At 44.5% G+C, this 17,172-nt stretch overlaps 1 protein-coding gene across 8 annotated transcripts in view; it reads right to left on the bottom strand.

The window, feature by feature from the left end:
• LOC135035683 (uncharacterized) overlaps positions 1-17,172 on the bottom strand; it is a 231,396-nt gene that overhangs the window by 68,819 nt on the left and 145,405 nt on the right. For all 8 annotated transcript variants that reach the window (XM_063954358.1, XM_063954360.1, XM_063954365.1 and 5 more), the window contains 2 exons: positions 15,340-15,466; positions 12,776-13,012 (listed from right to left, as the gene is read on the bottom strand). In XM_063954358.1, the coding sequence (XP_063810428.1) occupies positions 12,776-13,012; positions 15,340-15,466 (364 nt within the window). The remainder of the gene's footprint in view (positions 1-12,775; positions 13,013-15,339; positions 15,467-17,172) is intronic.

The following is a 17,172-nucleotide window of genomic DNA, read 5'->3' as shown; positions in this document are numbered from 1 at the left end:
GCTGCAAAGAAAAAAATAAAATTTCCTAGCCGACCTGCTGCCGGTGATGCAGGGCAGTCTGGAGTAAGTTTTGACATCTGATCTAGACTGAAGGACCTGAAAACAATTACTGACATGTCTACTGTCACTGCATATGATGCTGCCAACGTTGAAAGTATGGTGGAGGATTATATGGGTGACAGCATCCAAGTAGGCATGTCAGACAGTCCGTATGTATACTGGCAGGAAAAAAAGGCAATTTGGAGGCACTTCCACAAACTGGCTTTAATTTACCTAAGTTGCCCCCCTCCAGTGTGTACTCAGAAAAAGTGTTTAGTGCAGCCGGTAACTTTGTCAGCGATCGGTGTAGGAGGTTACTTCCACAAAATGTAGAACAGATGATGTTCATCAAAATTAATTATAAATTCCTCCAGGTAGACCTTTACCAGCAATTGCCTCCAGAAAGTACACAGGAACCTGTGATGGTGGATTACAGCGGGGACAAATTAATACTCTGTGAGGATGTAGACACTGAAGGGGGTGAGGAATCAGAGGATGAGGACGACATCTTCCCTCTGTAGAGCCAGGTTGTGCAAGGAGAGATTAATTGCTTCTTTTTTGGTGGGGGCCCAAACAAAGCAATCATTTCAGCCACAGTCGTGTGGCAGACCCTGTTGCTGAAATGATTGGTTTGTTGAAGTGTGTATGTCCTGTTTATACAACATAAGGGTGGGTGGGAAGGCCCAAGGACAATTCCATCTTGCACCTCTTTTTTTCTTTGCATTATGTGCTCTTTGGGGCCTAGTTTTTAAAATTGCCATCCTGTCTGCCACTGCAGTGCCACTCCTAGATGGGCCAGGTGTTTGTGCCGCCCATTTGTGTCACTTAGCTTAGTCATCCAGCTACCTCGGTGCAACCTTTTGGCCTAAAAACAATATTGTGAGATGTTCAGAATAGACTGGAAATGAGTAGAAATTAATGATATTGAGGTTAATAATACTGTAGGAACAAAAAAAAACCCACCAAATTCTGAAATTTTAGCTGTTTTTATGTTTGTTTGTTTTAAAAACAGATCCAAAACCAAAACTCGAAAAGGTGGTTTTTGCAAAACCAAGCCAGATCCAAAATACGAACGGAGATCCAGATCCAAAACCAGATACACAAAATGTAAAGAATACTGTATAACTAATTAATCACTAATTACATTAAAAATAAAGAAATATGTTCAATTAAAAAATAATTTAAATGTTCTATATATTGAAATATCAAACATACATAGATTTAGTTATACAAATGACATTGTACAGTATGTACTGTAGCAATCAGTGTTTTTATTACTAAACCTCTTAATGTATACCATTAGCAACAGTGACATCTGCAGGTTATAAAAAAAACACTCACTAAAGACTATCATAACAATATAATGAAAAATAACAAACATATTTATGTTTTCTAATGGGCTCACAGATGTTCTATTCTCAGATACAGATTAGCTTATTTTTTAACTTTTATTTAATGCAATATACAGTATTGTATGTTTGTACCTTAAGGGACCCATACATCAGCAATCAATTGAGACAAGTTGACATTTTGCAGAAAATTTTGTCAATAAATCTACAATGTATGGGGTTTACAGATCGCAGATTTCAGCCACAAATCGATTGGGATTGTTAAATCAGGTTTTTCAACATGTTTAATTTCACAGATAGATTGTAACTGTAGATTGCTAGTGTATGAGTAATGCTGGCCATACACTTGTGCGATGCCCCGCGACGCGACATCGCGGGGCATTGCACTGGCAGTTCAGGTGCGATCAAATCGCACCTGAACTGCCAAAGTGGTTACCATGCGATCATGCGATAGATCGCATGGTAATCACGTGATGGGCACGTCACCGCCGAGTGGGAGCGGCCTCTGGCGGGTGCCCATCGCACGTCGCAGTGCGATATATCTCATGTGTGTGTTTTTTTTTAATAAAGTAATTTTTATTCAGCAAACTGGAGAATAAGGTACAGACATTGCAGAGCATCACAATATCACAACATTAAATCCATCAGCTCAAGGAGGAACCCCAAGATTGAGGGAAATTCACAGCTGAGGGATATCAGAACATGGCATAAGGGAATTACACATAATTTCCTGCTGTACAGATTATTTGGGTCTGCAAGATCCATAGCCATAAATATAATCCTCATACATTTTTATATTTACGCCCTTAAACTAACCCATAAGAAACATAAAATCAAAAGAGAAAACAAAAAAAAAAGAACAAACCCGAAGCAAGGTGAGAAAGGGTATTCTAATTCCGGACCACAGTAATCATGCGGTTAAGCAGGGCTCAGCCGCCAAGCATCTCAACTACGTCACTAAGCAGTAAATATTTGTTAAGTTAGCATTTCAGTGCCCTCTATAGTTGCGGGATCGGGTGAGAATGGGGGGAGTCAAGCCATGGAGACCAGACCCTTTCAAATTTGGCTGATGCGTTTTGTTTCATATATATATATCTTTCCTTAATTATTGTATTATTAATTAGGGTCTTAAGCGCAGAAACCAAGGGGGCTCTAGGGGCCATCCATAGCCTCGCAATGCAAACCTTAGCCAAGGCACATACACTGCCAGCATAGAGACCCATTGAAACAGACAGAGAAGAAGAGCATCCCATCCCCAGAATACAGAATTGAGGGGTAAGCAGTTCGCCAGTCACACCCGTACTCTCCAGAATTGACCTGACCCCCAACCAGAACACCCTCAACCTCGGGCAATCCCACACTAGATGCCAAAATGTTCCCATCTCCCCCCCGCATTTAGGACATAGGCCAGTTCCGCCCGTATCGAAAGTAGCCAGCCTAGCCGGAGTCATATACGTTCTGTGTAAAATGAAGAATTGAATCTGCTGATATCTAAGAGATTTGGTTACTTTTGCAGGGTATTCCAGAGCAACGGCCCAGTCCTCCTCAGTTATTAAACCCATATCCTCCTCCCATCTTCCACGGAGACGTGTCAGAGGGTCCGTATGGAGCCTGGCAAGTAAATATCCATACGCACAGGAGACCATCTTAGCTCGACCAAAAGTAGCCACAAAGGTCTTGATGGGAAATGGGAGGATTCGTGGGGGGGACTCAGCAAACTGGGACTGGAGGGCGTGACGAAGCTGGAGGTATCTGAAAAAATAGGAATTGGGTAACCCAAACTCATCTTTCAGTTGCTGGAAGGATTTGAGTACTCCATCTAGGTAAAGTTGGGAGATAGAAACCAAGGATCTAGGGGCCCATACCTCCCGCCCCTCAAGCGCATGTAATTCAGGGAGCCAGTTAGAGTACCAAAGGGGGGTATCAGGGTCCAGACCATCGTATCCCAAGAGGACTCTCAGGGCCTGCCATATCTTTAATGCCTGGAAAATAATAGGGGGAAGAAACCGAGCTATGCTCCCACTCAGTAGCACCTGCACAGGAGAGAGGTGAGGAAAGTAACAGCGAATAAACTCACAGTGTAAGGAGTTAACCCCAGAATCTTGCGCCCACACACTAATATGAGTCAACTGGGCAGCGTAGTAATACATCTGAAAATTAGGCAGAGCCAGGCCACCATCAGAGCGCTGCCTGGTAAGGGCATTTAGCTGTATCCTAGGTCGTTTGTTAGCCCATATCAGAGAGGATAGAACACTGTTTAATTTTCTAAAGAATATCGGGTAAATATATACCGGGGACTGGAGAATAATGTATAAAAGTTTAGGCAGTATAATAATTTTAATAAGATTGACCCTGCCAGACACCGTCAGTGGAAGCTTACACCAAGTTTTGGATTTGCCCATGACCCACTGCATAGTTGGGTCCAGATTCAGGGGGACAAAATCAGAAGGGTCATTAGTTATGTGAATCCCGAGGTATTTAAATTGTGTCGTCCAACATAGTGGCAGGGGGATTTTGGGAATAGTAGGGGGGTGGCCTACGACTGGCATAATGTACGATTTAGACCAGTTAATTCTAAGACCCGAGTGATCACCGAAGCACTCAATCACACGCAGCAGAGTGGGCATTGACTTGGTGTAATCCTGCAAGAACAACAACATGTCGTCGGCATATAGAGCTATTCTATCCTCACGTAAGCCCGTTCCGATTCCCACAATATCTGGGTGTGACCTTATTAGACAGGCCAGGGGCTCGACGGCCAAGGCAAACAGTGCGGGGGATAGGGGGCAGCCCTGTCTAGTACCACGGGATAATTGAAAGGAGGGGGATACATAGCCGTTCACCAAGATCCTGGCACTCGGATGTTGATAAAGTAACTTAGTCCAACAGATAAAGTTGGGTCCAAAGCCCATACAGGCCATCACCTCCCATAAATAAGCCCATTCAATGCTGTCAAAAGCCTTGGCCGCGTCCAACGAGACCACAGCCGAGTCAGAAGGGGAATTATGTGGGAGTTGCAAAATGGTATATAGTCTACGTAGGTTAATAGATGTGGACTTCCCTGGCATGAAGCCAGTCTGGTCCGAGTGAACGAGGGAGGCGATCACCATGTTGAGCCGTACTGCCAATATCTTTGCCAGGATCTTAGCATCGGTGGGAATCAGGGAAATCGGCCTATAGGAGTCTGGAGACCCAGGGTCCTTACCAGGCTTTGGAATCACTATTATAATTGCCTCTGACATAGAGAGAGGAAGCTCATTATTGGCAAATATATCCAAGTATAGGGCATGGAGCCTGGGCCCAAAGAAATCTATATGAGTTTTGTAAACCTCGGAGGGAATCCCATCACACCCCAGAGCCTTGCCACTAGGGGACATACCAATGGCCGCAGTCACTTCCTCGAGCGTCAAGGGCGCCTCTAGCAGCTCACAGGCCTCAGGAGATAGTGCGGGCAGCGCAATACCCCCCAGGTAATGCGAGATATCCAGAGTAGAGCACATCAATTGTGAGCTATAAACTCCAGAGTAATAAGATCTAAATAACTGCGCGATGTCCGGCGTGGTGTCAACAAAGGAACCATCCCCATCGGACATCTGGGTGATCGTAGACCCAGGCCGATCATAGTGTATCAGACGGGCCAGGAGTCCCCCCGTCCTATCAGCCTGCATATAGATATTAGTAGCCTTAAAAAGGAGGGAGCGTGAGTTTTTATCGGACAGATGGGCCATCCAAGCCGACTGAGCCACCAGCCAGCGTACCTTCGTCGCGGGGGCACCATCTAGCAAGTATTGTGACTCTAGTTCCCTGGCGTCGCTTTCAAGGGCCTGTTCTCTCTCCCTGGAGGATAGTTTATGAGCCGCTATGCGTCCAATATAGGAGCCTCTCAAAAAAGCCTTAAATGAATCCCAAACTATCGTACCCGGGGCCGACCCTACATTATCGTTAAAGTACCCCCCCCACTGAGTCTCCAGGTCGCTGAAGTCACCCAGCTGGGTCAGCCAAGAGGGGTGCAGCTTCCAATAAGAGTGTCCCCTCTGACCTCCCACATCAATAGTCATCAACAGAGGGGAGTGGTCAGAGACCCCTCGGGCCTCATAATGAATGTCAACGATCCCGGGGACAAGGGCAGGGGACACTAGCATCAGGTCAATCCTGGAGAAGGAGCCATGAGTACTGGAAAAACAGGAGAACTGGTGGGCCGTAGGGTGACGGAGCCTCCACGCATCAACCCACTGCAAGCTATTTAAGAAATCTGCAAACTTGGTAGGGCCACCATCCGCCAGCGCAACATTCGGGGGATGCCATCGATCCAAGGACAAATCTAGGATGTTATTAAAGTCACCCAGGCATATCACTGGGGTGGTAGGAGATGGAGCAATGAAAGAGGGAGCCTGCTGCAGCACAACATATGAAAAGGGAGGGGGGACATACACCGCTAATATATAATAAGGCTGGGAGCTCAGTTTACATTCCATAAATATAAATCTGCCATATGGGTCAGTTTTGATCGACAATAATTCAAATTGTACTGATTTTTTTATCAGAATCGAGACACCCCTAGAAAAGGAAGAGTGAGAGGCATGGTAAGCCCATCCCACCCAGGCCCGGCGTAAAGACAATAACCTATGTCCCTCCAAGTGGGTCTCACTGAGGCATGCAATATCCGGGTCATATTTCTTAATCATATTTAAAACCAGAGATCGTTTGATTTTGTTATTCAGACCTCGGACATTCCATGCCAGGAATTTCAGGTTAATCATGACCCCATGTAGACTCTATGTGCCTCCCGGATAGACAGTTCCCAAAAATATAACTGAGAACCAACATCATTAATACCAGCAGCACATGACGTACATAAGCCCAGCATTAAAATCCATAACATCTGAAATAGTAAACATCCTTGCTTCAGAGAAAACTCAGGTAAGAAAAATAACAAACTAAAGAAAGAAAACCAAAAACAGCAGCAAAGAGAGCCGCAACTAGCAGCTTCCCAATTATCCCTCCCCTCCCCGTATACCCCCCAGAACACCGGCATACTTATATCCCAAACCAACAACCCAAACTACCAAGTGCTAAGAAGGCCTAGATTCTCAACTAAACCTCTAACCAACACCACTTGGACGGAAAGTCTTGAGCCACCAATGCAAAGGAGGGGGGCTCCCCGATCTAAGATCGTTCCCTCCGATAGCCTAAGCCCAGCTTCTGTAACGCAGGAGATCAGTCCGGAGCCAGCTGTCGAGCACCTGGTGCAAATCTGTCCAGCCATTGTGCCACCTCCCTGGGGGAATTAAAAAACTTGGTCTCCCCATCCGCCACAACCCGGAGCCTTGAAGGAAACAGCATGGAGTATGGGATGTTGAGGTCTCGCAGACACCGTTTAATGGGCATAAACTGGGCTCGGTCCTTCTGGACGTCTGCGGCAAAGTCCGGGAAGGCCGACACCTTGACTCCATTACGGACCAGCGGGCCCTTTGTACGACCTAGGCGAAGAACTGAGTCCCGGTCCTTATAATGCAGGAATTTGGCGATGAAGGTGCGAGGAGGGGCACCAGGAGGTAGTGGCCGAGATGGTATCCTATGTGCACGCTCCACCGTGAATTGGGCCGTAAAGGACTCATAGCCATACATCTCCTTGAGCCAAGATTCGAGGAAGTCCTCCGGCTGCGAGCCCTCTTCTCTTTCAGGCAGGCCTACAAATCTGACGTTGTTCCTGCGTAGTCGTCCCTCCATGTCTAGGAGCTTGGTCTGGAGGGAGGAAACTTGCTGGGTCACCGTGGATACGGACTGCTTCAGGGGGCCACACATATCTTCCAGGTTGGAGACCCTTGTCTCCGCCTCCCCCACTCTCTCACGGATACGCTGAACATCTTGTCGGAGTAAGGATAGGTCACATTGCACCTTTTCCATCTTGTCGGAGAGACGCTGTTCACTGCCAGCTATAGCCTCTAGCACCTGTTGAATAGACGGTGCCTCCGCCGCCTCTGGGGAACCGGCCGCAGATGCAGAGGGGGAGTTCGAGTGGGTCGGAGAGGTTCCCTGAGAAGGAGCCGATGACACCCTGGGAGTGGGTTGCCTGGCATATCTTTCTAGTTTGGCTGCGGCCGCGCTCTGGCCGCCCTTAACCATATTGGACAGGAGCAGTCACACTCACCCAGGACAGGGTTTTCAGAATCAAAGTGTAAGCAGAAGGCGGTAGCAGCAAGGACGTATGTAATCAGTGGCGGGAAACAACCGTGCCCGGTCTTTAGGCCAAGATATCAATGGATAGAAAATACAGGCTTGTGTAAAAGCAACAATACGGATGGGGATATTGAGGAGGGGGTGTCCTGTAGCAATTCCGGGAGGCAAGGGTAGGATATTGGTGTGTAGTACCCTATAGGATAGTAGTGCAGTGCAGCAGTGTAGTCAGTTCCAATCTATATGCAGCTCCTATATGACAGAATGGGAGAGCTGCGCAGCGGGAACAGCCGATTGTGCTTCCATGAACATGTTAAGTTAATATAGATAGTATAGATATTGAGAGGCTGAGAATGGATGAGAGCAGCTTGCAGTAAGGTCTCAGAGATCAACAACAGTTCACAGGGCACAGGAGAGTCTTATCAGGCAGCCCATCAGATGTCCAGACTTGGGCAGTAGCCTTTATAATCCACAATAATCAAGAGAATAAGAATGGGAGAGAGCAGCATGCATCCAGCTCCCAGTGTGCAGAGATAGGATACAAGGCACATGAGGATCCCACAGGCAGCTTTATATAAGTCCAGGCGTGGGCAGCAGCCTATATAGGCAGTTTCTAAGATGGCCGCCGTGCCCCTTCCCCTTCCCCAAGAGTACCTGTACTTTCGCCGGTTATCCGGTTATCCGGGCCCCAAGCCACAGCCCGACAGGCAGGAGAGGAGTTATCCCCTGTGTGCAGTCCCTCCGCGGCGTCCGGAAGCCGCAGCAGCCGCCGCTCGAGCTCCGGGCGACTCGCGGTCGAGGTCACCGAAATCGAGGCCGGGGATCCGGAGGAGGTATAGGCCGCAGGGCCGGAGGTCGGTCAACGCCGCTCCACGGGTCCCGGAGAGTGCGGAAGAAGGTGCCCGCCGGAGTCCACAGTTTGTGGTAAAGATTCCGGCCGGGCAGAGGCACCAGAGGGGGTCAGGATTAGTTGCAGGAGTTTGGTGGCCGGGGAGCTCCCGAGTTCTGCTGCTTACTCCTCAGCCGTCGTAGCCACGTCCCCATATCTCATGTGTGTTTAAAACCACATGCGATCACACTGCGATGCGAGAAATATTATATGCAGTGCATAATATCTTGAGAAGCGATATTCGACCGGCGTGCCCGCGCATCGCGTCTCAAGGTACCTAAAATGTGCATACAATCCTTCGATTTCTCTCACAGATGTGGTCGAAATCAAAGGATAGCACCGATTATCTCATAAGTGTATGGGCACCATAACAATTAGTAGATCTTTAGACCGTTTCTAGTAGACTGATGAGTCTTTCTAAATAGGCAGATCTATTTAACTGAAAATGATCTGCAAATCACTGGAAAATATCTGTAATGTATGGGCAAAGTTATATGGATTGGGGAAACAGTATATTTAGGGGGGGGAAAATCACAGGATCTGTGAAACAATAAATTGTGATTACTTACTGTATATATAGGCACCATTACATGCAATTTATTCTTTTTTCACATCTCTGACCAAATTATGTCAAATTATTTCGTGTTATTGTAAACATTGATTTTTATTTTTATTTATGTACATTGCAAAGTGTAAACATGCAAATAAATATAAAAAATAAACTTGAATAATATAATGAATTGTACATTGACTTACATTTTATATTGTATAATATATTCAAATATTAGCCATGCAGTCCCAATAGTCCAGGTCTCCATTCAGAGTTACATGTGAAACAATAAATTACTCATGTGTCCTACATCCTTTTACACTAATATACTGTACGTGCATTCTCGATTGGGGATTTCAAACTTATACACACTGCTTAAACAGTATGTTACAATGAAACACGTTGATTAAAAAACCCTATGTGTGCTGATCTAATATTTCTAATAATGATTCCGATTACTTCATTAGGAACTAGTTACATTTTAGTACTCTTCAGAAATATTAGTTCAAGTGACATTAGATTAAATGGCAATCTTCACTATTTGTAGCTATTTTCATTTTTCACATTTGTGAGTAAAAGTGCAATGTTTTTTCATAATTACATTGGTGGTCATTCCGAGTTGTTCGCTCGCTAGCTGTTTTTAGCAGCACTGCACACGCTAGGTCGCCGCCCTCTGGGAGTGTATCTTAGCTTAGCAGAATAGCGAACGAAAGATTAGCAGAACTGATACTAAATATGTTCTTGCAGTTTGAGTAGCTCCAGACCTACTCCTAGATTGCGATCAGCTCAGTCCGTTTAGTTCCTGGTTTGACGCCACAAACACGCCCTGCGTTTGGCCAGCCACTCCACCGTTTCTCCAGACACTCCCGCGTTTTTCCCTGACACGCATGCGTTTTTTAGCACACTCCGGAAAACGCTCAGTTACCACCCAGAAACGCCCCTTTCCTGTCAATCATTCACCGATCAGCAGTGCGACTGAAAAGCGCCGCAGGAACACCAGCAAATCTACTAAGTTTTGTGTTAAATAACAGCGCATGCAGCAACAAATCGCAGCATAGCGAAAATCGGCAACGAGCGAACAACTCAGAATGACCACCATTGGCTGATATTTGGGTAAATCCCACGAATTCCGTATGATATGCATTTATAAAGTCTATTGTTTAAAATCCAATTAACATAAAATTGTAGAGTTAAGGGGTGATTAAAGCTTCATGTCCCTTATAGGAATCATTACAAAAGGACACAGAATATTGCCATAATGGGGATAAATCTGGGTCAGACTGATCTCTGTGTATGGACGCATATGACAGGTTTTAGCACACATCACAGTCACATATCTCTGTCCTATTCTGAGTGTGATGTATCTTTCCTGGATCTGTTTTCCTATGAAATGGGCATTTTTGGGGGGAGAAGTTACATGAGTGTGTAGCTTGAGTTACATGCTATTCTGAGTTGGGCATAGGGAGAAGGGAAGCTTGTTACAGATGGATAACTTGCCACTGGCCACAGTGGGCAGCACAGCTTCCTGTTAGCAGAAGCAAGGATCCTTACATTATCTGTACAGAACCTTACATTAGCATAAGAAAGTAAATATGGCTTCCATTGTTACCCACAAATACAGCCACTTTCCAAAAGTGTCATTTAAAGTTGAGTGTAAAATTGCATCTGTTGGGGCTCATTTAAATAGTATTGTTGTGTGTCCAAACATCCCTCTATGTTCAGCTGCACACATATTCATTGTCAGGACGCGCAACTAGCATCGGCGTCCTAAACGTTCACCAGTGTCACTGCGGGTGCGACGGGGGGTACGTCGGATCCTCTTACAGGAGGGCTCCGGCATCCGGCAGTCTGTGATGATACTCTGCAGGGTTCCAAGGGTCTCCAGTATCTGCTGTACATCCTCCCCTGCCACAGCCGACTGTCGGGATAGTGAGGGTCCGGAATGTAGGTGCTGGTATTGACCGCCGGTCACATAGCTACATCCCGGCTGTTGCAGGGGAGGATGACAATCGGGACAGGCAAAATGAAGTAAGGGAGAGAAGTTCTGAAGCAGTAGTGTAAAATAGCTTATCTATCAGCATATTGAAGTTGCCAATCAGTCAGGCCAAAAAGCTATTAAGTAAGAGGGTAGAAAACCAGAACATGATGGTGGCACTGGAAGAACAGGTGAGTACAGTGCAATGAACCTCAAAGGAGAACTTACACAAATACTCCTGCCACACTTCTCCAAGAACATAGAGCTACTTAAATTCTAATGCATCTTATGGGTATATAAAGTGGGACAAATATTTACCCTAATCACATTTAATGTGGCCCAAATGGAATGGGCAGACTACCGGCCACGGCATCCCGATATTGAGAATCTTGACAGTCGGAAGGTAAGTACACTTATTTTCTCCCAATGGTCCCCTAACCCTAATTCTCCCTTGCAGTTGCCTAAACCTAACCCCTCCTCCCCCGCTCCGCAGTTTAACCCTAGCCCTTACCTGTCCTGCATTCCGGCTTATGCTCATTAGGTATCCTGGTGGCCAGGATTCCGGCGATGGGCTTGTAACCCTATTCGGGATGCTGGTGTCGGCATTTTGAGTGGGGTCAGAAATTCCAGCATTGGTATTTCGACTGCCAGGATCCCAACCACCAGGATCCTGACCAGATCCTGTTATGGCAATGTATTAATATAATGTGTTTTTATCGCTACTCAATCTTAGGGGGACATTTACTAAGCAGTGATAAGAGCGGAGAAGTGAGCCAGTGGAGAAGTTGCCCCATCAACCAATCAGCAGCTGTGTATAATTTTATAGTATGCAAATTATAGATGTTACTTTAGTGCTGATTGGTTGCCATGGGCAATATCTCCACTGGCTCACTTCTCTGCTCTTGTCACTGCTTAGTAAATTACTGTATTAATATATTAATGACTGGAAAAACTGCAACATCTTCATAATATTAGTTAAGATAACAGTCTGATTTAGATAAGAACATTGCTATATTATCTATTTATAGCCAACAGGTAGGGGTTTTTTTGGGGCGGTTCCAGCATCCTGAGTATTCTGCAATAACTGTTAATTTTGCTCTGATTTGCATACAGACTTACAATTGTGGTGCATCACACACTTTACTTCCCACTACTAAGATTCAAGAAATGTAGGTCAGCAGGTGCAATTAACAACATATCTCCTGCAATATCTATGTGATAATCATGGATCTATACACTGTAAAGTCTTGTTGCCAAGAATATTTGTTTACATTTTGGTACCATAAAATAGGAGTAATTTCACATCCCACACAGTACTGAGTTTTCAGTGTTATTCATATGTTTGTGCTTTATATATTAATTTGAAGGCATGAACAGATACACTGGGTGGTATTCATGTGACCGCCGGTCAGCTGACCGACAGTCACATGACCTCCACCACAAGCCCGACGGCTCACTTTCCCGATGGTCGGCATGCCGACCAATAGGGACTATTTCCACTCGTGGGTGTCCACGACACCCATAGAGTGGGAATAGAACCCGTGGCGTCCGCAGGTCGCCACCGAGCCCGCAGCGTGGCGAGCGCAGCGTGGCGAGCGCAGCGAGCCCGCAAGGGGCTTGCTGCACTCCCCCCTCCCCGCCGGGATCCCGGCGTCGGTATGCTGCCGGGATCCCGGCGTCGGTAAGCTGACCGGCGGTCAGGAGACCGCCGGTCAGCCATACTACACCCGATACACTAATTAAACAAAAAAAAACATCAGAGAGGACCAGTAATAATAAGAGAGGCAGCCATTTACCTGTTGAAGTTGTGTTGCCCTTTAAACACTCCACCTTGTTGCCAGTAATTTGGAGGCTCCAGGTCCACACCCACGTGAAATTCCACTTTTCCAGGCAATTGCCTTACTTTACACACTGCTCCAATCCCAATTCTACCGGAGGGTAAAATAACTTTTACTCTGTTACCAACTTTCAGATCGAATGGTGAGCGGGGAGCAAATACACGGAAACATTTATGTGTTGCACAGCTGTTGGTACTGCAATACAAGTTATATGTAACAGTAGAGATGGATAATTAAATTACTTTAGTATAAATTATGAAAAGAAAACATACTGCAGTTTTCATACAGAAAGGTCGGACTACATTTAAATTGTATGCTGGTCTAGACAAACATGAGCAAGGATGCCCTGTAGCCCAGTGCTTTTCTAGAGTAAAGAGTCACAACATCACAAATAGAAGGCCGGGACCAGAGTTGGGTGAATCCTACAGATGTTCTCAGTTGGATTTCTAGGATGCACTCAAAAGCATGTGCCAATGGGGCAGTGACCCCGGCCTTGCTCCCTTAGTAACAGCACCACTCCCACATCCCCAATAACAGCTCTACATACACAAACAAAAAGAGCAAATTAGTCAGTTTTATTATGGTGCACTCAAATACCTGTGGATAATAAAATAAAATCACATTTTGTTAGGTGTTCTTTAAAATTTAAGGTATAAGATAATTGTCCATCGTAATCAATAAGTCGTATAGAAAAAAAAAATCAGATATCTTTACAGCTGTAGCCATGCCCATCGTTGCTGTAGTTTCACTGTGTACACGTCTTAGTCACGGCATAACGTCAGCGCAGGTTGGAATAGTATGGCATGGTAAGGTGAAAGACTATCCACAGCATGCAATACACAGTTTCACCACTGGGCGGCAATTGCTCCACTAATCAAATCTACAGTGCTGAAAACAATAGCACTGGATGGATATGCAGTGCATACAGTAATACCATAGTACACAATAGCAAGTCCTGACAAACTGGCCAATGACTTAGTGTAAAGCTTAACAATGTACAGTATAATGTACTGTAATTTTGTCAGTGATGTGCAGGCGTCACACACGCATTGATACCATTCTTTACAAATGAACGGTGGGTGGGCTTCAAGGGCGCTGTAGAAAATATCCATATTGTGTCAAGACCAAAAAAACTCTGATTTTATTTACACGAGTTTGTGTCTGTATACACAAGCAGTTGTGTCTAAGCAGTTACTTCTTTTACTGTATATGGGGCTTGGACCCTTACAACCCCAATTGTAAGGGACCTTTGGGTCCCTTTCCCAACCAAAGCCAGCATGAGCCCTTCAATTATATATTTATTTATTTTTTACTTTTTTTAAAAAAAATGTCAGTACCTTTCTTGACAGAAGTATACACGGATCTCACTGATCTGTGCATGCTTGTGTCAAACACGCAAGCCAGAAGCTGGTCTATTTAAAAAAAAAATTGATAATGTTTTAAACCTTGCCGAGTTGTAGGTTTGCAATGGCAAAACATCTGGATGTGAGTTTTGCCATTGTGAGTTTTGGGGTTGCAGAAAACATGAGAGTTTACATGTTTCTGCACTTAATTACATTGGTCGAGTTTGCAAAATGTGCGAGTTTAGCGATCAACTTCCACATTTGTACAAACTTGAACCTGCTAAATGAGTATCCAGAAGGACAATTTGAGAACCATTATCCATTCAGAGAAGTGTTCTCTTAACTTTTGTTGTGCCTGAATATTATATACCTAGGACTCTATTACATGTACAATTAAATTGCATTATGGGTATATATAGGGTAAGTGCCACCACCTTGTTCTTAGATATAGTTTATGTCACCTCAATACGCTATGTGACATGAGACACCTGATGGGAGTGAGCTGCTAGGTCCCATGCTATTTTTTACTGAAAATGCATCTTAAGCTGGCCATATAGCTAAAGATTTATTGGCCAATCTGTCTGGTTGTAACGAAAATCCGGTACTGAGTGGGAGCAAATGACAATTGAACATTTGCTCCGAAATGCCAGAAAAGTGGCAAAAATTGTCACTTGCATCAGCCAGATTGGGCAATTCATTTTTAGGTTTATAGCCAGCTTTAGTCGCAATGAGATGCAACTAGGATGCACATGTGATGTCAATAGGGGCCACTAGGAGGCTGAGCTGATTAGGAACTTGGCATGGAAAAAAGCGATGGGCGCTGTATCATAGCACTTTGTTTACAGATTCATGGACTCAGTTGTATACAGATATACAAGTGTTCTATCCTGTTAATCAGCACCGGCTACTAGAACCTCCTACTTGCATAACACTTTTGCCCATTAGTGTAATTTTTTGGGTTACCAACAAACCTGAATAAGGCCCTAAGTAGCATTTTTATGTAAAAATATGCAAACAAGATGCCCAGTGCTAGCAAAGATGCACAGGACCTGGCACACACTAGGAGCTGTTTGATTCGTCTGCAGCAATAATATATGAGGACACATCTGTAAATTGCGATCCCCCATTTCATAGCTTCAGAACAATTATATTATAGTCATATTTTTGAGTTTGACATACCTGCCTGGAAAGTTGACTGGAGAACTTGGAATAGGCAAATTGCTAATGAGCGGTTGTTCTAGACTGTTATATCCATCTATTAATGTCAGGTTGCTGTAGTCATGTGCACAAATTTTTACTTTGTCCCCTGAGTGAAATTTAAAAGTAAAATATCAGATATAAAAGAAATTGAACACTAGTTCTTATTGTGAAATTCATTGGTACAATAAAATCATGATTACTTTTACAAGAATCAAGAACATGTATTTAAAATGCAACATCATTTATTATAGGGCCTGAGCTACCACTAGGAAAACCTTTTTTTACATTTTAATAATATTTTTTTCTTTTTTCAATGTATTATCATTTGTATAATTTTCATGTATTATGAAATTATCTTTGAAGGAAATACTAGGAATGATTTACTATGCGCATACTTCTATGCACATCTATTTCATAATTATTATGAGGAGTTTGAAAACCATGATTATTACAGTACCTACTTATCTTTGGGATGCATCCAGGATCCTGGTGGTTGAAATCCCAATTGTCTAAATGCTGACAGCGGCATCCCGATATTCAGAATCCTGACAGGAAGTACTAGGGGTTAGGGTTAAGGTTAGGTTTAGGGCTAGGAATATGATTAGGGTTAGGCTGTAGGGGTGTGTAGTCAGGATTACTCTGTGGAATGGGATGGTTAGGGTAGGGCTTTGGGAGGTGTGGGTAAGGGATCAGCAGCGGAATGGTTGGCTTAAGGACAGGATTAGGGTTAAAATACCCACCAGGATCCGTCAGGATTTTGAATGTTGCAATGGCCCTGTTGGCTTGCTGGCCATGGGGATTTCAACCACCAGGATATTGATACCATCCTATAGATTCCAACCACTGGCAAACTTGTTCTTTAGTAATTTTCGACTAAAAGGTAAATTTACTAATAATAATTTTTTGGTGGCTTTATAAACAGTTTGAATTACTAATGCCATAATCAGTGAAAACACACCACAATGCTCCTCAGTAAGCATGTATCCAGAACCTCCAGTCATTTCTGCAGACCCCCTCCTTCTTCCCACAAAGCTCCTCTGCTCCCAGACTGCCCTGCCCAATCAGCCACCAGTATCCAGACCATGTGATCGGACCAGTGTCCACACTTAACTCCTGCTGTGCCAGTGCTTCCCCTTTCTGCTGTGGACCTGTAAGTAAAACTTTAAAGAGGCACACCATTTTTGGGGTGCCACATGTGGTATGATAAGGACATCCGGGAGCTCCTAAGCATCAGGGGTGAGGAGGAAATTGTGCGTCAAATGATGGGCACAGTAAGGGATACCACCATGTACCAATACAGCACCAAGATACTGGCAAATCGTGGAATAAAAAGGTCCCAGCAGCAAGTGATAAACAAGTTGAAGTCTATGCGCAAGATGTTTGTCAAAGTCCATGACCATAATCGCAATAAAAGTGGTGCAAAAAGGATGGAATGGAAGTACTATGATGCATGTTACCCTATTTTTGGCAACTCTGCCATAATAAATACTGTCAGCCTGTCGTCTTCTTTATCCATCACCCACAGAAGCACCAGTCAAAAATCAAAGGGGGAATGCAGTCAGTCTTCTCAGCAAAGCATACCCAGAAATCTATCCTGCCCTGACTCACTATTGCTGCTTTCTGATGAACCTGACACAAGCGAGCATGATTTCTCCACTGAGATTAATACTACCATTGATGTGGATGACCCACAGACCACCCTGTCACATACTACCCTGTGTCCTGAACCAGAGACATCGCAGCCTACCGAGATCCCTGCATTGTGACAAAATAGTAAGTATAAATCCTTTTATTATATAAAAACACTACATA

This window comes from Pseudophryne corroboree, chromosome 2 (genome assembly GCF_028390025.1).
Source record: "Pseudophryne corroboree isolate aPseCor3 chromosome 2, aPseCor3.hap2, whole genome shotgun sequence".
Lineage (NCBI taxonomy): Eukaryota > Metazoa > Chordata > Amphibia > Anura > Myobatrachidae > Pseudophryne > Pseudophryne corroboree.
Note: the sequence above shows the minus strand (reverse complement) of the source record. Positions and strands in the feature narration are given on the sequence as shown.